General features: G+C 47.2%; 1 protein-coding gene across 7 annotated transcripts in view; it reads right to left on the reverse strand.

Moving 5' to 3' along the window:
• The window catches only part of SLC23A2 (solute carrier family 23 member 2), a 135419-nt gene that overhangs the window by 12488 nt on the left and 99127 nt on the right, over nucleotides 1–23804 (reverse strand). For all 7 annotated transcript variants that reach the window (XM_043602831.1, XM_043602826.1, XM_043602828.1 and 4 more), the window contains 7 exons: nucleotides 19632–19720; nucleotides 18553–18623; nucleotides 17365–17546; nucleotides 9236–9356; nucleotides 8580–8736; nucleotides 4397–4544; nucleotides 3142–3247 (listed from right to left, as the gene is read on the reverse strand). In XM_043602831.1, coding sequence (XP_043458766.1) covers nucleotides 3142–3247; nucleotides 4397–4544; nucleotides 8580–8736; nucleotides 9236–9356; nucleotides 17365–17546; nucleotides 18553–18623; nucleotides 19632–19720 — 874 coding nt within the window. The remainder of the gene's footprint in view (nucleotides 1–3141; nucleotides 3248–4396; nucleotides 4545–8579; nucleotides 8737–9235; nucleotides 9357–17364; nucleotides 17547–18552; nucleotides 18624–19631; nucleotides 19721–23804) is intronic.

A 23804-nucleotide genomic window follows, 5' to 3' on the forward strand; every position in this document is an offset into this window, starting at 1 on the left:
AGAAACACAGCCCTAATCCCTGTCCTCAAGGTGCGGTGTACATGGAGCCTTTTGCCTCTCCTTCCCTGCTGCTGGCTCCCTGGAATCTCTTCCCTGCCTCAGTTCTGACTTCTTTCTTGAACTCTGTGCCTCTAGGGCCATCAAAATATTGACACTGCATTTCTGGCTTTCCAGTCTTCGACAGTCTGGAATGCAGCACAAGAGAAATGACCTTCCTCTGGACACCTCCAAAGAGACTGCACTGTCAGGAGAGGTGGTATTTATTCTGTCCCTAGAAGCAAACTTAGGGCTAAATATCAAGGACGCTAGCTGGTGCTTACTGTGCATCTACACTGTGCCAGACTGCACTAAGTGCATTACATCAATTTATTAATTGCAACGCCTGGCTTCATAGACAAGGGCATGGAGACTCAGGGAGGTGATGTAAACTGTCCAGGGTCACACTGCGAGAAAGTGATGGGACCAGGGCTGGAATCCAAAATAGTCACCTCCCCACCCCGATACGCCATCTCTCTTTGTGGGACAGACACTGGAACACACTGAGCAGAGAAGTACGTGGAATCCAACCCGAGGGCTTCTGAACACAACAGGGTAGCTGGCATCCTCAACTCCTAATCAAATAGGTTAGAACTACCATGTACAGGGACCGTCATAACTGGATAAAGGATAACAAATGTCAGAGCTGCCAGGAAATGGGAGACAGATCCTTTGGAAGAACCAGAGTTCACCCTCTTTCTGTAGGCCACGGTAGTCTCACACAATGGCCCACACCACTGCTGCCCCTTAGAACTTTCCACAAGGATGGAAATGTCCTGTATCGGTGCTGCCCACTGACAGCCACTAGACACACGTGACTGCTGAGCCCCTGAAATGTGGCTAGTGCAACTGAGGAACTGAATTTCTTATTTCAACTAACTTTAAAGAGCCACATGGAGCTACTATTAAACTGGACAGCACAGATCTTGATCTAGAATTGTAGGATTTCAGAGCTGAGAGTTCTCAGAAAAGGGACTTGTCCCAAGTCCTTCAGCTGGATGAGAACACAGCCTCCAGCTCGTGCCTTTCTTCTGGAACAGGGACCTTCCATCAGCTGTATGGCTGGGGCCAAAAAGAAATATCTGCTCCAAGTCCCATTTCCCACCCCAATGCAGCTGTGCAGACAGCTCAATTATCCCTCTAGTGAAGTCAGCAATGAAAACCAATTCCAGGCCCCTGAACGGATGCCGCCCTTGCCCGGGGATACTAATCCAACGGGATTCAGAAAGATCAATTAGCTCATTAAAAAGTGCTGGCAGGTTGCCTTTTCAGAATAAGCTGGCACCATTCAAACTGTAATAAAGAAATTACTCCCCAAACCACCTCAGTCGCATTTCAGAAGGGAGCCTCAATGAGCACCACCACCTACTCCCTACAGTGACCCGGGTTAAGTTTTGTGAGGCTCGTTCTAAAGGGGTGCAGAAAGGGAGCTGGCTTGTTAAACCGCTTTGCCCTAGGAGTCCCTCCATCTGTAACAATTTTACTACTATGATATTTCAGATTAGTTACCGGTCTACTGGGCCACGGCAGCAAACTGGTTAAAGGGCCCTTAGCTCTGTGTGGTCGGCACCTGCTTCTACCATGGGCAGTGACAGGACCCAGCACAGCCTGTGAGGAGTAGCAGGCAGGGCTGTGTGCAGCCCCGAGCCCGAGCTCTGTGATGGTCCCGCCCACTTACAGGAAAATGAACAGGTCAGGTGTGCACTGTGTGCTCCCGCTCACCTGGATTTGTAGTCAAGATTAACCAAACTTAGTGTCTGGTTTCTTTTTATCTGGTTATAGAATCCTCCAGGGGGCGGGGGATGGGTTTCTAATTTTACAGAGGTCAGATAGCTCTAGAAGGCTGCAGCTCACCCCTAAATTCTCAGGATAGAGGGCTCAGGTGAGGGGGACCTGTGGCCCACACAGGCCATCCCAGATGGTGAGCAGGTCCTAACTGTCTCTAGCTGTCCAGAGTACAGCAGCCAGGGCGCAGGCCCGTTCCAGCCTGACAGACGATGCACTCTGGCCCAGGGCAGCTGGGATGCAGAACTTAGCAATAAATTTGGAAGGCCTAGGAGCAGGCTCCTTACAGAGGCCGGACTGTGGGGTGGGGCAGCCCCTGGTCACGTGTCTATTTGGAGGGGTGAGTCGGACTCCGGACCCAGGCCCTGCTCAGCCTGGAGACTTGCTGTAGCTTGTCAAATCCACTAACTCCGCATCAGATTTCATCTGAAAGAGAAGGACTCTGGCGCTGTGGTTTGAAAATCACATTAATTCTTTACTGTAAGGCTGATTTTTTTCCTCTAAGGACTGGCATCATCTCACATTTAGAACTAGTGCTGTCTCCTATTTCCACCTCCTCCCCTGACCCCAAAGTCCACTCTCTTCGTAACAGGGCAAGTGAGCCTTAAAAAATACCCTGACAGAGCCAAGCCCAGGGCACCCCCTTCTCCTGTCTCTGGCAGCTTACGGGGCTTGTGTGACTTCGTCCTGTTACTGCTGGACGGCGTCAACTGCTCTCACCACCCCGTACTCTGCTCCTGCCCCACTGGCCTCCTTGCTGATCAGCAGCATGAGGGCCTGCTCTCACAATAGGGCTTCACCCTGGCCGCGTCCCTGGCCTGAACATCCATCTCCATCACTCCCTCCACTGCCCTGTTCAGGTGCTTGCTCAGGGTCATCTCAGGTGAGGCTGAGCCTGACTTACTCCCCTTCACTGCCGATACCCCCATCCTGCCCCAGGTTTTTCTCATACTAACTATGCTTACTGTTTATTGTTGATCTTCCTCTCTCTAGAATGTAAACTCTGACAACGGGGTTTTTTTTCATTCACTGACGCATTCCAAGTGTCTAGAACAATAGCCTGGCACAGGGTTGGGACTTAGTATTTGTAGAATGCACGAGGGAATGGTAACACTGAGTGCCTGGCTACCGGGGCAGCCAAGGGAGGGAGACCTCCATCAGCATTTCAGAAACCTATCAATGAGAAAAAGATTGGGGAGCAGGGTGGGAAGATGATCTCAGAATCAGAAGCCTTCCTTTTGGAATTCACAGTGGTTAGACCAAATGATGAAATGGATCAACACCAGAGGCCCAACCATTTAATTAGAAAAATATCTGTACCTTAGTAATTCCCAAAACTCCAATGTTGGGACTGGACGAAGTAGAGCCATTCCCAGTACCAAATATGCCATCGAGAACACAGGAGAGACCCTCCACGAAAATCCCTCTAAAACGTAAAGGAATGGGGGAAAGAGAAACATTCATTCAATGCGGGAAACACTCTGGAATACTCTCCAAGTGGCTATAATCCAAAGGCGGTGTGCACAGGTGGGGAGCCTCCGCACTCCTGGGAAGGGTCAGAAGGGCAGAGTCTCAGACCTGCCTCCCAGACCTGCTCAAGTAGAACCTGCATTTTAACAGGACCCCCCCATGCTCACTCAACTGTGAGAAGCACTTCTGTGAGCCACACATTAGACACAGGTGTTTAAAAATCATTCCAAATGAAAGGCTTTTAGCCAGAAAACAGAGCCATTTGTTGGGATCTGAGACAAGTATGGGCTGTCCACTGATTTGATTCCTTTACTATTAATACATAGTTTCATCAGGAAGGAAATGCTCTGTAATTTTGTCACACTGGAACTTTTTAAAGAATCAATATATAAGTAGCTCAATCATATGCAACACCCGTGGGAGAAAGCTATAAGAACCAAGACTATGAATGCTAACAGAACCAAAGCAAAACATGCTGACACCAGCCCAATGGATCTCATCACACATAATCCCTTCTGGAAGGGCAACAGCTAGTTGGGCAAGGGGGTCTTCTGTGCTCTTTTCTGCAACCCTTCAGGGTCCAATTCGCTCCTAGCTTCCAGAACGTGAAGACCAGGTATGCTGAGAGGATAAACCCCCCTGCCCATAAGTCTCTAGGTACTGCAGATTTCACCTATTCCTGCTCTTCTGGTCTCTCTAGGAATTGTAATTGTGAACAGATGACACAGTATTTACCCTTAAGAACAGTAAGGAAAACAAGAAATCAAAAAGGACATACAACCCTGACCCCAAATCAAGCAAAGAACAATGGCAGTGTCTCGCCTCTGTTCTGGTGAGTTTAGGGTCTGGCACGGTCTCAGAAAGAGCATCTTTCGTGACCATCACTGAGGAAGGAAGGGTGGGGACTGCGCTCCATGCTACAGATGAGGAAAAGGAGAGCAAAATGGGGGCAGGGACTTGTCCAAAGACAAACAACCAACAAAGAGCCCTGATGCTCAGCTGCTTCCACGCTGAAAGTCTTGGAAAGTCTTCTCCATGATTAACCAAAGAGCCAAGTAAGGAGGTACGGGGCCCAAGGAAGAACTCAAGTTTCTCAGGAACGTACCTGTTTATCGCATGGATGGGAGGTGGCGGGGCACAGGACAGCCTTGCACAGGCGTAATAGTCCCCAATAGACTCGATAATACTGGCAACGACGGCGCTGAGCATGCCGATGACACCAGCCGCGGAGACGGTGGGCAGTCCCCACTGAACTGCGGAAGGAAAACGGAGCAGGCAAAAGTGATCAGGACATCAGAGGACTCTACACGACACACTCAGGTTTTGAGGCTCATGGAAAAAGATGTGTTTATTTTTAAATGTTATTCATCAATGCACTACATGCCTGGAGACAGTTCCTGAGTTGGATGAAGAGGACCATAACCAGAATTGGTCTGCTCTGCATCTTTATTAAAAGTAAAGCGTTTGGCTACAAGAAAGAAGAGGGAAGTGCTTCTCTTCCTGCTTCAAAGCCACACTCTCTGTCTACTAAATTACACAGCCTGTTGGATAGGAATTCCCGACAGGATAGGAAATTTGTATGAAGAGGATTTTTAACCCTACTGTGCAAAGCAAGTAGGTGATCTTGCCCAGGAGGTGACATTAAGTGAAAAAGCAGTGAAAGGTCACCAGTTAAATTTAAATCCCAGCAGTAAAGCATGGCACAAGATGCAGTCAGCCCTCCAATGTAAGATCAGCACTTTTTAAAGTAAACCGTGTTATAGAAAATTAAATAGTTTCCTTTAAGAAAGCAAAGATTAAGTCCCCAGGTGACTTTATTTTGAGTATCTGGATTTAGTTAATTCTACATTAGTTTTTTTTTTATGTTATTTGGATACTGAAAGGCATGGATCTTGGGGCGCCTGGTGGCTCAGTCGATTAAGTGTCTCTTGATTTCAGCTCAGGTCAAGATCTCACGGTTTTGTGAGTATGAGCCCCATGTCTGGCTCTGGGCTGACAGGAGAGAGGAGGGGAGGGGAGGGGAAAGAAAGAAAACAAACCATGGGTCTTATTTAATAAAAATATCATGAGAAACTTTTACTTTTAAAAAGAAGAGACTTTGATAATGTGCTTTCTTTCTCTGAACCATTATAGTGCAGTCACTAAGTAGGAAAGCACAGTAACAAAGAAAGATGCATTAAATGGTCTTGTTCAAGACCAACAGTAGTTGGGGGGTCTGGACACTGAAAGACCTAAAACTGTAAAACAGACTTCAAACACAGGTGACCTACACCGGTCACAAGGACAGGTTAGGAAGAGGCTGGGCTCTTGTCCAGAGGCTCTGGCGAGGGTGTGCAGGAATGGGCTGGTGCTCTGCAGAATGGAGTGCAGTGTGGGGAAGGCGGGCCTGGGAGAGGCTGGACGAGCAACACCACAGGGCCTGGGTTTTGTAACAGGAGTGACCTCGGGTTTGGGAGGATAAAGAAGACACGTGAAGTAAGGTGTGCAGAGTATGTCTGGAGTGTATAAGGGCGGAACTGCTCCCGCCTGGGAGCAGACAGGGGCATGCTTGGTCAACACGCATCTCCAGGTAGGTTTGGAGCAGTATCTCTATCCAGCAACATTTTGTATTTTCTAAATAATCTTATAGTTACCATGTTACTGACACAGCATTGTGGTTTTTAGTGTCCTGATTTGGGGGGAAGGGATCCTTATTTTGCCATTTACTATTTCTTCAGAAATTGCCTTTTATTTTCTTAGTCTCATTACTATTTTCTTACTTTTTTCCCTTTTGCCTGCAGTCCTTCGATTTTCAAAATCTTTATTCCATCTACTTCAACATTTTAAATTTGCAATCTTCTAAATTTTTGACCCTTTTTCCATATAAATATATATATAAATACGTGTGTGTGTGTGTGTGTGTGTGTGTGTGTGTGTGTGTAAATGCACTAGTCCAGGGCACCTGGGTGGCTCAGTTGGTTAAGCATCTGACTGGCTCAGGTCATGATGTCACCGTTGGTGAGTTAAAGCCCCGTGTCAGGCTCTGTGCTGACACCTCGGAGCCTGCTTTGGATTCTCTGTCTCTCTCTCTCTCTCTGCCCTCTCCTGCTCATGCTCTCTCTCTCTCTCTCAAAAATAAACAAACATAAAAAAATAAAAATAAATGCACTAGTCCACTTATTTGTTTTTTCCCCAAAAAAATGCAGTAATGTAAATGTATTTTCTCTTATGACTTTAATAACATTTTCTTTTCTCTAGCTTACTTTTTTGTAAGAATATATAAAAACATGTAACATACAAAATATGTGTTAACTGTTTATGTTATTAGTAAGGCTTCCCGTCACAGTAGGCTCTTAGTAGTTAAGTTTTAGGGAAAAAAGTTGTATGTGATTTTCCGACTGTGGGGGTGGGGTGCCCCAACCTCCCCACACCCCCGCCTGTTGTTCAAGAGTCAACCATGTGCGTGCCTGCGCGGGAAGCAGGTCTGTGTATACATGTTGCTGTTTTCCAGCTTTCAGTCTTAACTGTCATCTCATGTCTCCTTTCAACTACAACACCTAACAACACCCATGTGGTTACTTTACAGCAGAGTTTCTCCACCGCAGCACTGTTGACATTTTGGGCCCCAAATCGCATTTTGCCAACCAATTCAGGTAACTGTCATCAAACTAGAGACTCAGGACCACCGCTCTAGATACCTGAAAACCTGCCTCCAGGTTAAGCCAAACTGTCAGAGTGCGGCTCTCTGGGGGCGGCTTTTTACCCGGGGAGCTGCGGCAGCAGAGCCGCTCGGCCCCGAAGCGCTGCCGCCAAGAGGCGCTGCCGCCAAGAGGCCCCACCGCCCTCCTCACACAGGGGCCCTGGGAGACCCCGGGGAAAGCGCTTCGGACTCTCAGCACATGCGCAGCTGCTGCTCCCCAACGGCCCGCCCGGCCCTCCTAAACCGTGCTCATCCGGCGAACAGCCTGAACCCCAGAGAAGTCCGGCCAGCGTGTGCTGTGGCGCTTCCTCCTGACCCCCCTCGCCCTCCGTACCTCCTCCTCCTCCCTGCACACGCCAGGCCCCCTCCTGGCTGCCTTACCGATTTCATCTCATTTTATCTCAAATTATAGGTTTACAAACCACGCATTTATTCTTTTTGGGGGGGGGGGCAGGTATACAGAAATACATATGATCTGGTGAGGAAGTTATTTTAAATGTTTTTTATTTTTGAGAAAGAGAGCAAGCCCGAGAGGGGTAGAGGGAGGGAGGGAAGGAGGGAGGATCTCACGCAGGCTCCACACTGTCAGCACAGAGCCCAACTCAGGTCTCTGAACTCAAAAACTATGAGATCATGACCTGAGCTGAAATCAAGAGTCAGCTGCTTAGCCACCTGAGTCCCTCAGGCGCCCCCAGATGGTAATTTTAGAAAGAGTAAATTTTGTCAAGTATAAATTTTGTCAACCATACAAGGAACAACTACCAAAATCACTTCCATTTAACATGCTTGGAACAGTTTTCTTTCACCCAACCTTAATATTCTCGGCTTTTCCTGCTTTTTCTCCATATCATCATAAGATGTGAAGATGTGACTGCTAAACCGGGGAATAAATCAGCACAACCCCACCTAGGTCAGGTTTGGGTTCTAATTAAAATGTCCAAATGCCAGGAACAGAGTCTTTACCATGGAACAACCAAGCGTTAATAACCACTGGACTCACACAAGTCATTTTGGGGACTGGGGCCTAGAAAGTATTATGTGTACATCCAAGGGACACCTCAGCTTGGGACTGTACCCCCCGCCACACCACCTTGCCAAGAGTTACCCAACACTTAAATTATAACTTAAGACCCATCTTCCACCCACTGGTGAATATCAGTTTACTTCTGACAGCTGTGACCAAATAAAAAACAAAGATTATAGCTACCCATTAAAAGATTACACAAATCCCATCATGCTCGAGCAGTCGGCTTGCTAATCTTCAGGCCCCTTCTGCTCAGTTTTGGTGGCTTAGTTACTATGCAGCTTGATACTTGCCTTCTTCAAACCTGGCAAGAGACCCCTTGTCCAGGATTACATCCCAGTGGAACCAAAAGGACTAGATAATCTGAGAAGGGAGCTGGTTAGTCTGTGTGTGCTAACTACAGCCTCTGGGGACAGTGCCTCCCACCTTTCACTGTCAAAGCCTCCTACCAGTAAGCCCTTCGTGGGACCTCCTAGAACAAAGAAGGCTTTTCAAACTACAGAGCCTCCTGCCATCTCCCAGCTCCTCTAAGTGGGACCCTCGTGAGCTCCTGACCTGCTGTCCCCCTGGCACCAGAATACTTACACGGGTACGGGACCTTAAACCACGGGGCTACCAGAAGCACACCCTGCCTGGCATCCGTTCGAGCGTAGAAGCCATACTTTGTGCTGTCAGGAGGGAAGACATCTGTCACTGTGAAGATGAAGCACAGCAGCCAGGACACGAGGATGGCCAGGATGATCTAAAGTGGTCCAAGGGAAAAGCTCCATGAGGCCAACAGAGGTGGTGGATGCTGGCAAAACACACACGTTCCTAGAGGCTGAGTATCAGACCCCACAGCTTCCACCATCGTCCATACTTGGCAGAAAAAACACGTCACAGATCTGCTGGAAGCCTATTACTTGAGTGGAATCTCATTCAGAGAGAGCACTTTTATGTAGGAAAGAGTTATTTTAACCCCAAGTCTGGCTAGAAAATAAGAGTAATGGACAATGTGCTTGAAGAAGCCACAGGAACACAGATCGCCCTCCGTCTCAAGAACCGTGTCCTCCTGCACGTGCCTGAAAGGACTGCAGATTCAGAACCTTCTACTGCTGTTAAACTCAAGTCCATGCCAATTTGGTGGTCCTTAGTACCCTGGTGTCGCCACCCATAGTTCCCCCAGAAAGACCAGCTTAAAACTTCCTTTCACATAAACAAAGGCAATATTGTCAAGGGAAAAAAAGAAAGCAACTACTCACAGGGAACATTTTGAAAAGCTGTAACTTGTATGCAGTCCATCCTTTCTTGGATTTGTAAATTGGGAGAGGAAACTTCACGTTCCTGGCATACTGCGAAAACAGTAATACTAGGAAAATTGTCCTGACGAGAGAGAGAGAGAAAATAAATTAGGTTAAAGGCTGTATGTCTGTGTTTTAAAATAATACTCAGAGCTGCAAGGGCAAAACTAACCATGTGTGTTGAGTTGATTTCTCTACAAAGCTGCTAGTCCTCTTAACTGTTCTTTGGGAAATCATAGCTTTTGGAAATGCGATTTTTGAAAAAATATTAGTTCTTAGCATTTCTTGATACTAAATAAAATTGCCATATAAATACTTGGGCTAACTTTTCCTTGGAGAACAAGAAAACCCAAAGAATGCGCACTCTCCTGCCAAATGCTCACACCGCGTAAGGGAAAAAAGATACCACCTGCAACACAACGTACACGAAAATCACAACTAAGAACTGAAAGAACAAGCAAGTGCTGCACATGCACATACACACACGCAGGCGTGCACACAGGTAAGGAGGACAGGGTCCAAGATGCTCACAGGGACTGACCACAGGTGGCAATATGTTTTGAGACCTTTTTTCTACTTTTCTGTATTTTTTGATTCACGTGTCAAGAGCATAAACTGCTTTTAAAAAGCAAAAACTCCAGTATTTAAGAAGGCTGCATACAGATTTCAATATTAATAACAATGCTCCCAAGAGGTCTGTGTCAGGCGTTACGTGAAGGTCATCCTGCCCATCATCTCAGCCTTCTGCAGTGGTGGCTTCGAGGACAGTCCCCTTCCCAGACAGAGCCAGCAGTCCAAGATCATGCAGCCAGAGTTTGCAGGGTGGGAGGAGGCGGGGCAGGAGGTCTAGCTCTACAGCCTGGGCTCTGAACTGCTTTGTCGCAATACTTTGCCATAAGGGCAGGGATGCTGGGGTGTGCTCAGAAGTCTCTCTACCTTAAGCCCCACACTCCTGACCGAGCTGCAGTGAGGACCACAGGAGGCAGCACCATCAGCTGACTCCCCTGCGGCAGGACCCAACACGTCCTCATCCGTCTGCTACAAACGTGGCAGGTGTGGGATGGCTTCCCACCGCTGACACAATGAAGGAGCGTACAACAATGGGTTTCGTCACCCACAGGGACGCACTCTTTCACTTATAACCCGAGGGAGAGTTGGCACAAGAGTGGGTTCTCAGTCAAAGCTCAGCTTAATTGTTCCTGGGCACAGCTCCAATTGTGGAGATGGAATCATCAGCTCTGCTGACAGCCGGTCAAGTGCAGCTTCACGGTCATGTTCCTAACAAGGCGCATGGTCTGCAGCCAGCTGGAGAACAGGCCTGTGCCGCACCCCTACCTCTCCCACTTACCCAGGTGCTTGCTCACCAGGACATGGGGGTCTCAGCCCAAACAAAGTCACCGAGCCGGTACCAGTCCAAGGTTGGAAATATACACAGTGCCCAAGTTATTCCAATTCTCTGGGGGAGAGGGGACGGTGAAGTTTAACAACAACAAAAAATGATATGGTAATGAGGAGTACTGAAACTGGCTTACTCTAAACTTAGATCAACATAAAATTTTTCACATTCAAAAGAATGCTGACTTATTTCGAAGTGAACACTGAGATTCCAAAAAGCCCCAAGTCTATTATCATCATTATTTCAGGCAACACCCTGCTTGGCTGTTATCACCTGCACGCTAAAAAGTGAACACTTTTTAAAGCATGCTTACGAGGGGACAGAGGACCCCTGGCGAATTCCAGGAAGGACGCCCATCTCAGGCCAAATCTGGCAGGGCACATGGAAGTAAGTGGACCAAGCAGATGAACACTCCACTTTTTGTTGACTCTGTAAAACCCACACCCTTCTAATTTACGTTTATCCTCAAATACGCCTGTGGGGCAGACAGGGCAGGCAGTCCCACCCACAGCAGTAAGGCAGCAGCAGAGGCTCAGAGGTGGGAGACGTGCCCAAGCTCACGTATCTTGGCGAAGCAGAGAAGGGGAAAAGATGAGCCGCAGGTCTTCAGGCCAGGGTTCTATCCACCCACTGGCTTGCTGACCTTTCTTTTTACCTTACAAACATTATGCAAGGAAAGTTATAAAAGGCAGATAAGCAAAAAGGCAAAAGCCTGAAGATCACTGTTCATCCCACCCCAGGTAACAACTATGTAACATTCTGGTCTAGATTCTAAACAGCTTCCATTCCCTGGATATTTACAGGGCATCACTGGGTCCAGGGCACTGGGGTTAGAGACACAAAACTGCCTACCCTTGGAACACAAATAGGTCATCATCTGACCTGAACTAGAATCATACTTCACAACGTACTTTCCAACTAACTCGTGGCCCCTATGAATGCCACGACCTCAACAGGAAGGAAATCGGCAACAGCACCTTAGTGGCTACTTATTATTCCATCTTATGGACACACATCTTGGTAAACAATTTCCATATGGTATGATGTTGGGAGCAACAGAAACAACCGTGACAGATCACCCCTCCCTGGCACCTGTCTGCACATCTCCTTAGGGCAAGTTCCTAGGACTAACACGGAGCTGTCAAATAGTAAGTATCTTATTAAAAAGTTTCTTTAAAAAAAAACAATAAAGTTTATTTGAGAGACACAGACAGCGTGTGCGCGCGCCAGAGAGAGTGAGCGAGCGAGCGAGCAGGGGAGAGTGGTGTGGAACCTGACGCGGGGCTTGAATTCACGAACTGTGAGATCATGACCCCAGCTGCAATCAAGAGTCAGACGCTTAACTGCCTGAGCCACACAAGAGCCCCTAAAAAGCTTCTGATGCAAACTGCCAAATACATAAAAGTTAGCAGAGTTTATAATCCCACCCAGAGACCAAAAATGCCTATTTGCTACTCACTGAAATACAAGATCTTATACTTTTTATTTAAAATTTTTTTAAAATATTTATTTATTTTAGAGAAACACAGCGTGTTTTTATTTTAGAGTGAGACACAGTGTGAGCGGGGGAGGGGCAGAGAGAGAAGGAGACACAGAATCCGAAGCAGTCTCCAGGCTCTGAGCAGAGCCTGAGCAAACAAACGGTCAGCACAGAGCCAGATGCAGGGCTCAAAGCCACAAACTGAGATCATGACCTGACCTGAACAGTCAGATGCTCAACCAACTGAGCCACCCAGGTGCCCCACAAGGTCTTATACGTTTAAGTCCCTACCAATTTCATCAATTTAAAAAACTATCATCAATTATTTTAATATTCATTCCTTACACTACCTAAGAGTATGAATTTCAGTATTGTTTGCAACAGCAAATATCTTAAACAACCATGAGTATCGATTGGGAATGGCTGAATAAATTCTGTATTTCATACTATTTAACACTGTGCAATTTTACAAAGAACGAAGTAGATCTAAACACGCGGTCTTAGAGAGATGAGCCCAACAAATTGTCAGGGTGAAAAACAAATTATAATGGTGAAGCTGTAAATGTGTATACGTTTGTATTTACACATATAGGATAAATACTAACTTTTTACTAGTTATTCATGAGATGTTTTTGAGGGGTGGCAGTTGGATGGATGGCAGGAACTATTATTTTACTTTAGATTTCCCTGTTTAATTACTGTTAAACTTCAAATGACTAGAATTTTAATGTATTTTGGGGGTAGAGAGAAAATGAGACTTCTCTTAAGTATTTGGTACTGGGGTGTTCATTACACTATTCTATTTTTGAATAGGTTTGAAACTGTATATAAGTAATCAAAACAATGTTTTCGCAAAAACAAATGGCTCCCTTCCAGGACCTATGTGTCACTCCATTTACCCTCCCCCTTGAGAATCTAACTGTGCCTCTCTTGGCTGACTTAGGAACCCAAGTCAGTACACTCTGATCCACTACCACTACCCCATTCTGTTAACAGAATCCCTGTGCATATGCATGTTAATAACTGGGGAGGGTAAGCCTTTCTGTGCACTAATTAGTGATCTGTACTTCCCATTTTGGTTAAATGGGTGCTCACATCTTCTCCTTCCTCCATTGTTCCACCAGGACTCTCTACTTCAGTTAGTGAAAGTATTCATTAAGGGCATTAGCCTTTTTAATGGAATTTGTTGTAAATATTTTCCCAGATGTCATTTATAATTTAGTTTCAGTGGGCTTTTCACTTATTTTCTAAAAGTTTATTTATTTTGGGAAAGAGGGGAGGAACAGAGAGCATCCCAAGCAGACTCCACACTGCTCAGTGCAGAGCCCAATGTGGGGCTCAAACTTAGGAACTGTGAGATCAGGACCAGAGCCAAAACCAAGAGTCAGTGACTTAACTGACTGAGCCACCCAGGCACCCCAAGTGATTTTTCTTTTGGTCACCCTGGCTTTTGTGAATTAAATCCACCATGGGCCCATAATGAATTTTATTAATAAATTCTAATATTTAATCATCCTTAAATTCCTAAAATGACACACCTAACGTGTTGGATTTTTGTTATTATTATCCGGAACAGCATTTTCCCAAGCCATGTTCCACAGAGCATTCTTCCAAGATATGTTAATAGATATGGCACTAAAAAAAATAGTGTGCGCAGAGCTGGATAATAAGACTTTCCAAAAAGCTTCTTCTGCACACTTGCATTTAAAAATTTTTTTTTTAATGTTTATTTATTTTTGACAGAGAGAGACAGAGAGAGAGAGAGACAGAGCATGAGCAGGGGAGGGGCACAGAGAGGGAGACACAGAATCCGAAGCAGGCTCCAGGCTCTGAGCTGTCAGCACAGAGCCCGACGCGGGGCTCGAACTCATGAACCGCGAGACCATGACCCGAGCCGAAGTCGGACGCTCAACCGACTGAGCCACCCAGACGCCCCTGCACACTTGCATTTTAAAAGATCACAAGGAGACCTGCAGTAGAGCAAGACGCTGGGCTTTAGCGTACTACTGCCTAAACATACCTGAACTCAGCCTGGGGCTTTACACAACTCTGGGGAGGAAGACGTAGGTCTGGGCTCTCCCTTTTGTATTAGCTCTGTCAGGATCCGCCACGGAGATCAACTTGGTTGGGAAGTTTCCCATTTCTTAAACTGCCAGAACCACTTAACCGGTGCAGGAATTCTCTCTTCCTTGAAATATAATATACTAACTATTGGAGCCCAGAACTTTTTTTAGGGATAAAATCCTTTGATAGCATTCTTGACTTATGGTCACGGATGTACTCACAACCCCCAGTCCTCCCCGCCCTTACTACGAGGTGCTTACTAAACACCTGCTCTGTGACAGGTGGTGAGCCAGGTCCTGGGGGTGCTGCAGTGACCAGCATGGAGCTGAAGTCTTGCCCTCACACAGCTGGCATCCCAAGGATAAGAGAAGCTGCCTGGAGACTAAAAAACCTGACAGAAGAAAGGAAAAGCTTGGCAGAAGGATGTACAGATACAGCTGAGGAATTTTCCCATGAATGGAGAAAAAAGTTGGAGAAATGGAAAGCAGAGGAAGGATTTGGGAGGTCCAAACATTCTACAGGTTCCAGGAAGCGAAGAGCTAGAATGGAGTAAGGAAAGCATCCGTGAAATAATTCAATCATTTCCCACCCCCAAACGTCGGAGATTCCAACAGCAAAAGGCCCCAAGTGCCTAGTGTGAGATGTAAACAGAATGAGGGACAGCGGAGAAGGTTTCAGACATAGACGAGAAGACCTACAAACTTCCAGAATTCCTGCTTGTGTCCAAGTGGAGTTTCAAAAGGAGGAGACAGGAGAGGAGAATGGCCAGGGACTTCACGGGGCTGTGAATGAGCAGGGAGGGAGCAAGAGAGAAGCTGGAGACGTTTGGAAGCATGGCCACGGGTGAGGCTTGTCCAGGGGAGTGGCAGTGGCGTGACAGGCTGGAGAGAGGAGGCAGAAAGATGGCTTGTACATGAGCTGAGGGGAAGCAAAGAATCAGGGACAACTGTAGGGCTTCTGACTCCATCAGCGGGGTGTGTGGTCGTGGCCTTGCCTGAGAGCAGGATGACAGGAGGGGGACTGGGTCTGGGGACAAGGAAGGAAGCAAACGATTGACACTATCTCCTTTTGAAGTCTGAGGAGTCCTGTGTAACGGTGACTGGAGGGTGCGAACCAGGGTTTGGCCCTCATGGCTGGTGTTCGGGGGTATGGGCTGCAGGCTCACATGGAAGTCAGCAGCATCACAGGCTTGCTGGGGCCGTGCACTAGACGAGGTCTTCCTGGGGAAAGGCACGTGGCAGGGAAGTGCCCAAGGAGCAGGTTCTGGGGAACCCCAACATTTAGCGCTCAGGGTGAGGAAGAGTCCATTTTTGTTTTCACGTTTTGGAAAACCACCCATTTTATTAATTTGTTGTTGTTTTTAAGTTTGGGGGCGGGTAGCACAGCTGGAACTCTTCTTCCCTGGACCTAAGGGTTTATCCCTCTATTTGTGCACTCACTCCCTCCTCTTCTCAATCAGCCTCGCCTGAAGTGTGTCCACACGTTCTTTTCCACAGAACCAATATTTGAATTTTTCACTTCTATGTTTTACATTTTTTCTATCTGTATTAATTTTTGGTCCCCTGCTTCCATTAGGCTCATTTTCATCCTGTTTTTCTAGTTTCAAAGACATAAGCTCTTCATGTACTTTGCCTTGAAGATTGTATGTTTTTTTCAAGAACAACTCCGCTCTGTGTGACTGGTTTGTTCTTGTCCTCGTGTTCTAAATTATCAGCAATCATGAGTTTCAACTTCCCCTCTGACTAGGGGTGATTTACAACAGTGTTTTTCAGCTCCTCGGCGATCTGGGGGTTCTGTTAACCCTTTGTCATTGGTTTCTAATTTCACCGTATGATGGCAATTCCAATTTCTCCTTCTTGGAACTTACTGCGTTTCATAGGACATCCTTCCCTGCCTTCTACACACCCATGCTGGTGTGGGGAATATGGACCAACCTTCAGTGAAAGGAGAAATGAAGAATAGCCCTGGACATTTTCACACACCTTAATCTGTAAGGCTAGATGGATTATAGGTACGTAAAGATGCACTTTAACTTGCACACCGTGTTCCAACACAGATGGGCAGGATGAAGTGTTAGGGACTAAGTTCTGACCAGACTACTTGGGTTCTGAAAACCATCCAGCCAATTACTACCTGTGCGAACCTGGGCAGCTAACTTTGCGTCTTTGTGCCTCTGCTTCTTTTGCTGTTAAATGGGCACGATGCCGGCACCTATCTTAACGTACAATATATACGACGAGTGTTTTTATAAAGCACTAATGCAGGAGCTGGAGAAGCGCTAGCTACTGTTTAAGAATTACCAAGTAGTTCACAAAGCAAAACAAAAACCAGCGGAAACTCCCTTCTGTTATTACTTACTTTGTTTTGGGAATTGTACTGGTTGGCAAATGCCAGGTTTTGAACCATTTCCCTATAGCGTGATCAGCTCTTACACGTGTTCACCAGGCACACAACAAGAAAGCAGGCTCTGTTTGTGGCATACAGAATTCCATGGCTCTAATAATCCATCTTGTAATAAACCGAAGTCTTGGATGTCTTTACTGACAACATATAAAGGGGTAAGTGACATTTTAATGAACTTGGAAGTTCTGTGCTTAAGGACCAGCAATGACTGGCAGGACTCTGGCAAGAACCATGGCATCCCCACAGGTGTAGGAGGGAGCCAGGGGAGCCACGTCTCTCTCAATGCCAACAGACCCTACTCGTGCAGCATCTCTGTCTCCTGCCAATCTGGAAGTTTTTTTGAGTCTCGCCGAAAGGATTTGGCTTCGCGGTATTTCCACTCGTGTGCAAGAGACTTGGCATGACCTCAAAAGTTAAAAGCTAATGGCATCACCGTCTTACACCCCCTTCTTAAAGTCTGAAACCTCACAACCCTCCCTCTGCATATCACTCCCAAACAGGTCTTTGGAATACCGTGCTGCATGTCACTTCCCAACCTCTGGGTCTAAAACACCCTTCGGTAACTTCCTGGCAAGAAATGAACGAACTTTAAACCATCAGCCTCTTCTTACTTTAAAAAAACAAAAATAAAAACAAAACCTATCTCCTAAGTCTTCGTGTAAATGCTCAAACTATCCCAAGAGACTGCGCTCGGTGGTGGGAAGAGGAGGTGCTGACAGTCTGCGCTACATAGTCCAGAGCACTCACAGCATGGCGATGCCCCAGTGCTTCCCCGCTCTCTCTCCTGCCGCCTGGAACCCAGACAGCCCGATGAGGGCCACCGTGGGCGTGATGGTCAGGGGCCCGATGTATTTCAGCAGAGCCCCGGGCAGGCCCAGGAGGCCGATGACCACTTCTATCAGCGAGGACATGATGATGGCGCCTTGGATCTGGAACGAGAGAAGGCACAGATGCGAAGAGTGAGCTGCTTGTAGATCCAGACTCCAAGCGTCACCTGCAACCACAGTGGACAGTTCTGACAGGCAGCGGCTTATTACCTAACAAGTGTGACACTGCTGGAAAATTCCCAGGGCCCCAAAGAAACCAGTGGGGTGAGCGGGGTCTAGCCAACCTATGAATGACATGGTTGACACAGGGGCATTACAGAAACGGGCAATGGACGTATAGCCACCCTACCTCTCCCATGGAGAAGTGAGAGATTTATCATTCCTGCTCAAGACACACAACATTCAAAACCAGGCTCAGAGGAACACTGCGGCACAAAGATTCTGGACTTTAAAAAGTGAGTCTCTGAGGGATGTTTAGAAGATCGTGTTATTGACACAAATTCTAAAGGAATGTTTCTATTGTGGAAAACGACTAGTATCTGTGCTAACTCTGAACTAATGGTGAAGGATCTTCCAGATTTGGGAAGATGTGGATAAGCTGTTGTCCATTCTTCGTGTCTGAGGACTCCCATGCCTTGTTCTGTTCAAGTGCACCACAGCGGACAAGTATCTGTAATTCTTTACACACACACACACACACACACACACACACACACACACACACACACGGAAATGCGGGCTAGAATGAACAGGTGTGTGCCCTCAGGCAAGTCTCTGTAGCTCTTTCTAAGGGAGCCACGCCCCTCAGCCAGTTAGGCTGCAGCGTGTGAGTGGGCAGGTCTGTGGGTACCCAGGGGTTGGGGGGTGGGGGGGAATGAAGGCTAGAAACTTCTGACAGAAATACTGTCTGGCTGTACAAAGCATTTTTGTGTGCTTTATTTTATGGTGATGCCATCTACATTTAGTTTCACAAAAGAAATAAACATGTCAGTAGTTGAAAAGGAAAAGGAAGGCTTGGTGTGCATCACTACCACTTCTTGGGCACGGCCAACAATGGAGCAGGAAAGAAACACAAAGAAGCCAAAAGCAGACAATGCTCCTCTTTTACCTCACGTATCCGGGGATACCAGATGTGCTCTGTGTGCAACAGCTCTGTTGTTCCATTGGACACTGAAACATCTTGAAAACAAAAACAAAGACAACATTTTTTTGGAGTGACACCCATGTTTCACGGGATACATTCATCTTACTCTTTGTAAGATGAAATTTCCTCCCTGTTTTAAGTTTTATTTTCCATAAAACACCCATCCCTAAAATTCGAGTTACGACAGTATGGCTTACCATACTGAAAGGTGTCTTCCCCAACGCTAAATGTAACCAAATTTATTCATCGACTGCGAGCTCCCAGCTTGTCAAAAGCTGAACTGGGGGTGCACGTTGCTAGTGCCAGCCTCACACAAAGACCAACCTTTGCGAGCAGCTAACGGAAACGCCCAAAAGCAAGGTTGCCTGACTGAGGTTTTTAAAACCTAGATAAAACGGAGGGCCTTTTCCAGTTCCTGAATCAAATCAGTGGTCACAAACTAACTCCTGGGAGTAAATGGGAAGCAAATGTTGGAAAACTTTGCTCCTAGAACCTAACAGTATTTTGAAAGTATGACAGGTCTACTTGATTTTCTTAAACCTCCATCTGATCTTTTCCTGACCTCATCCGGTTATTTAAGGATCTTTGCAATCACTAATGGGGGGGGGGGGGGGGGGAGTTAAAGTCATTTGCAGAAAACCAAAGCAGCCAGATCCTTAAAAAGCAGAGATGTTTCAGAGAAGGGATGCTGACGCAGCAAAGAGAGTGATTACTGGTGGTTCATAAAATCCACTGAAAGAAAGAGGCAGAAAAATAGCACAAATGTTCTATTCCGTTCCCATATTTATCAGTTTCATTAGCATAGAGAAATGAGGTCCTTTCTGGTCCTTACTTGCTCTGAGGTTAGGGATGAACGAGTGGGGAGAGAGAGAGACAGAAACATGATCCACAGACTGGAGTGTTCTAAGCGGTTTGTTGGTTTGTATGTTCTCTGCCCGATTCCAGAAAGGATTTAACGCTGCCAAGGGCAGCACGTCCAGGCCTCCCTTCTATCGCGTGCGTTAAAGGACCCCAATGACGTATGCGGAAATAACTGCAATTACCTGTGGTGTTACATTTCCATTTATCTAAAGACAGGATGGCTCGAGCAGGGGCCAGAAATGCAAAAGCACTGGCCTGAAACAGGGGTAACCTAAAAGAAACGAGACCAAAACCATGATCACGGCATCAGGAACTACCGAGGTAGTTCACGATTTGACAGCTTAACAGTCTTTTCCATAGACAAACAGCACATGAGTAAATGCAGGCACACGCCGAAGAGCGAGCCCCGGTCTGCAAAGATCTCCTCCGCCACACAGCCGGGCCCCCGGCTTGTCCGTCTTCCCCTCCCACTGCTCTCCCCACAGACAGCCCCAGCATGGGCCCTGGGGGAGCCCTGCACCCCTCCACCAGCCCCTGCCATCACCACCTTTCCCTTTGGGGGTGGGGGGTGTCGGGCATTTGGGCATCTCGCTTTCCTGCTGAGCTTGTGAGCTCCTTCTGAAATATCGGTGTGTGTCTTCCACTTTACGACCCTCCTCCCTTTCACATTCTTATTGGTTAGCACAGGGGAAAAAAATCTATCTCCCCCATCACTCCATTTTGTAAGTCAGAGGCTGCCCTCAATCCTAGAGGACAGGCATCATAATCGTGTTAGTGATCTAGAGCTATGAGGAAAGGAAAGCTGTACATTACAAATCAACAGTAGACAAGATATTCTGCTCAATCATAAAAAAAGCATGTGGACTCTGTTAAATCCCCTGCCTACAATCCTCAAATGTCACCATTCAATTACATTTTAGGTATTTCATGTTGACTTTCTGAACACCTGAGCTATTCAAATTCAGGAGATTTTGCTTTTTTTTTTTAAATGTACAGCATTTCAGCTACAGTTGTATAAAGATGGCTTTATGAGCTAACATAAAACCTTGATATCTATTTGCTATTTTTAACATTATTTTCAGGGTAAAATATAAAACTGGCTCCTTCTGTTTGCAGGGCTGGGAACTCTCAGATGTCCAGATCTTTCTGAAATACCCCCAAACCACCTGGTACCAGCGTCCTGGACAGTGGACGGGAACCCAGCACGTGCCCCTCAGTGCTCTGATGGCATATCCTGCCCCAACTGGAACAGGAAGTGGACTAAGAGAAGGTGGCTCTAGTGGGAAGCAGCCATGTTACCAGCCCAGGGCCAGCACAGACCACTCTGCGCCAGACACGGGTCAAGATTCTTTTGTTCTTCTGGCCATTTTAATCATGCAATGAAATCAACCAAGAGTAGGCATGATGCTAGCTTTAGAGCGTAGAGACAGGCTGCACAGTATAGACCAGATGCATTGCTGGTGGTTTCTCACGTGGGCACACCCTCCACCAACCATCCATTTATAGTTACCTGTCAGAGGGGCCCAGAGCACAGTACCATCAAAAGTGGACATGAAAATCATCTAACGTGGGAACGTATGCCACGAGGGAAACTCTGATTCACAAATACTCCTGGAGCATAACTTTTCAGAAATGTCTTGAAAGGGCAAAGGGTGGTCCCCACTAATCAGGAATGGATGCCTTCTCAAATGGCCCAAATAACATCTGCTTTACTGTCATTTCAGATTTCCAGCAACACATCCTAGGGTCACGTAACGTGGGTTGCATTCCGAGATCTCGGCCTAGGAACGCTGCAGTCTACACCACACTGGTGGCTCACTGGTAAAGTGAAGACTGGCTCTGGGTTCCACCCCCAGTGACGTGAACTGCTCTTGACCTCAGTCTGGGCACCTTACGGGGCAAACATTTTATGGCTTAACCATGACCAAAGGTCCTGAGAACACAGCTGCAAAGAAGCTCACTCATTTCAAACAACCAGGATCCTGAATTCCTTTGAAAGTAGGTGATAATAGAAAATTCCCACATGTGCTATCTCGAAGTCTCCCAAAATGATCTGCAAAGGGGCTGCACATGCCAGCTTACACGTTCCCGTTCAGCCACACACACGCTGACCGCCACAAGCAGTACTGGCCGGAGGACAAGCGGCCGCTGTACAGGAAGGAGCAGAAGTGCCCCAGAAGTTAAGGGTGGTCTCCACAACTAGCAGAGTCAATCAGTGGCTTGACAGAAATTTTCTTAGGGAAAGTGGTGACAAGAGCTATTATTTCACCAAATAAGAACTTCCCTAAATACAAAGCCAATTTTCCAAGAAAAAGGCTGAGGACGATAAAGCACTAGATATTCTCATCTGATAAAGCAGCTTTTTCCAGCCCTTCCCCAGTGTGCAACTCCAGGGCTCTCCTTCCTGTACCTCGGGTCCCTGGGCTCTCCATGTAGACAAGACTGCCTGTTCTTTTAATTTTGTCCCGACAGCTAGAAAGGAAACTAATTCAGCTGTGCCTTTCTTTACACCAGGAGCTGACAAACTGGACTGTGAACCAAGTCTGGCATATGACTCGTCTTTGTGAGTAAGGTTTCACTGGGACACAGCCTCTCCATCCGCCGATTGTCTGCGGCTGCTGTGGGGCTACGATGTGGAATCCAGAGGTCACAACAAAGACGACAGAGCCCCAAGTATTTATTGCTTATCCCTTTACAGAAAAAGTTTGCCACCCTCTTCTATAGGGAAAGTAGATCTTAAATACGGAAGAGAGGTGGTGGGTTTTTGCAGATGAGTTTTTAAGGTTAACAAGATCACTAGAGGTTAGTAAGAAAAAATGTGAGCAGACAGACACTTCTGTTGTGACACATTCCCATGTCAGGCTCTGGCCCCAGGATGGAGAAAAACCTAACCAGTCCCAGACAAGACTTCCTTTCTTCAAAACTCTGCTGGAGGCGTCCCATTTCCTCCTCTGAGCCCAGAAGACCAGAGCCCTGGGCCCCCGGCTCTTCCTCACCAGCCCCTTCACAGACCTGCACTCCAGATTCTTGCCTCGGAGCCTTTGCTCTCCGCTCAGTCATCAACTCACTTCCGATGTTCAATGTTTACTCATCATTAAGGCACAGAGGCCACACCACCTCATCCAGAAAATGCTCCGGGATCTCCTTTGGGTTTGTAACGTGTTCCCCTTACAACTCAGGACTTTCTGGCCGTGATTTCCACAAGTCACTCCACAAATTGCCAGGAAGCTGCTTCAGGGGTGCTGGTTAAAAATGGAGACTTCTGCATCTTACCCAGTCCTGGTTAATCAGAGTCTCGGATGGGGCCTGCACCCTGCACCCTGCATAATCACTTGTGGGCGACGCTGAGGCACCAGGCACCTCGAAGACGGACAACCCCTGGGCCAGATGAAGGGATCTACCATTCTGCAACGACAAAAAAAAACTACCCTGGGCTGCCGACAGGTTTCTGCCGTGTGAAGGAAGACAGCTAGACATGGCCACACACGGAGGTGGTGGTGCCGATGGGGCAGGTCACTGAGGCAGGCATCGGCAGGGGCCGTCACCTACCTAACGGGCAGGAAGCGCCACACCACACACGGCAGGGGCTGTGAGGAGCGCAGGCAGAGAGAAGAGCAGGCACACACCAGAGCCACAGAGCAGCCCCAGGAGTCCTCAGAGAACTGCAGCTTGACTGTGGGCAGCACTGCCGTACTGAAGGTCAGAGTGGACCAAGGGCATGTGCCCCAGCTGGCGCCCACGGGCAAAAGCAACCTTGCTCGGAGAGGACCACCTTGGGGGAACTGGGAAAGCTGACCTTAATCCCAAAACGTCACCAGAAGGCACTCTGGCAGCCTGTAGCCATACCGTCTGTGGTCCATGCTTCCAGACTCACTCACGCTGTGGTGTCATGTCAGCTCCAGGGACCTGCCGGCCCGGGCCAGGTCTCCGCACCTCAGCCTCGATGGCCCCCTTCACAGCACCGAAGCTATCTGTGTGTGGACCCGCCCATCTCCCAAAGGGGCAGAACTGCCCTGACCGTGGGAACCAGGCCCTTTTACCCATCACCATGGTGTCCCCGGCACCAACTTTCACTTAACAATTAATTAATGGATTAAAGGTGCTATTGACAAATGTTATTCTTTGAGAAGAATTTTATTAGACTAGTCTTTAAAGACTAAATAAGAAGTCTTTCTGTCATGTTGATTTTAACTGCAAATTAGGGAAAGGACTTTCTTTCTTTCTTTCTTTCTTTCTTTCTTTCTCTCTCTCTCTCTCTCTCTCTCTCTCTCTCTCTCTTTCTTTCTTTATGATATAAAGCACTGGGCAGAAAAAACAGGGAGTAAAGTGTACATGTGAATTTTCCAGACAAAACC

Source organism: Prionailurus bengalensis, chromosome A3 (genome assembly GCF_016509475.1).
Source record: "Prionailurus bengalensis isolate Pbe53 chromosome A3, Fcat_Pben_1.1_paternal_pri, whole genome shotgun sequence".
NCBI lineage: Eukaryota > Metazoa > Chordata > Mammalia > Carnivora > Felidae > Prionailurus > Prionailurus bengalensis.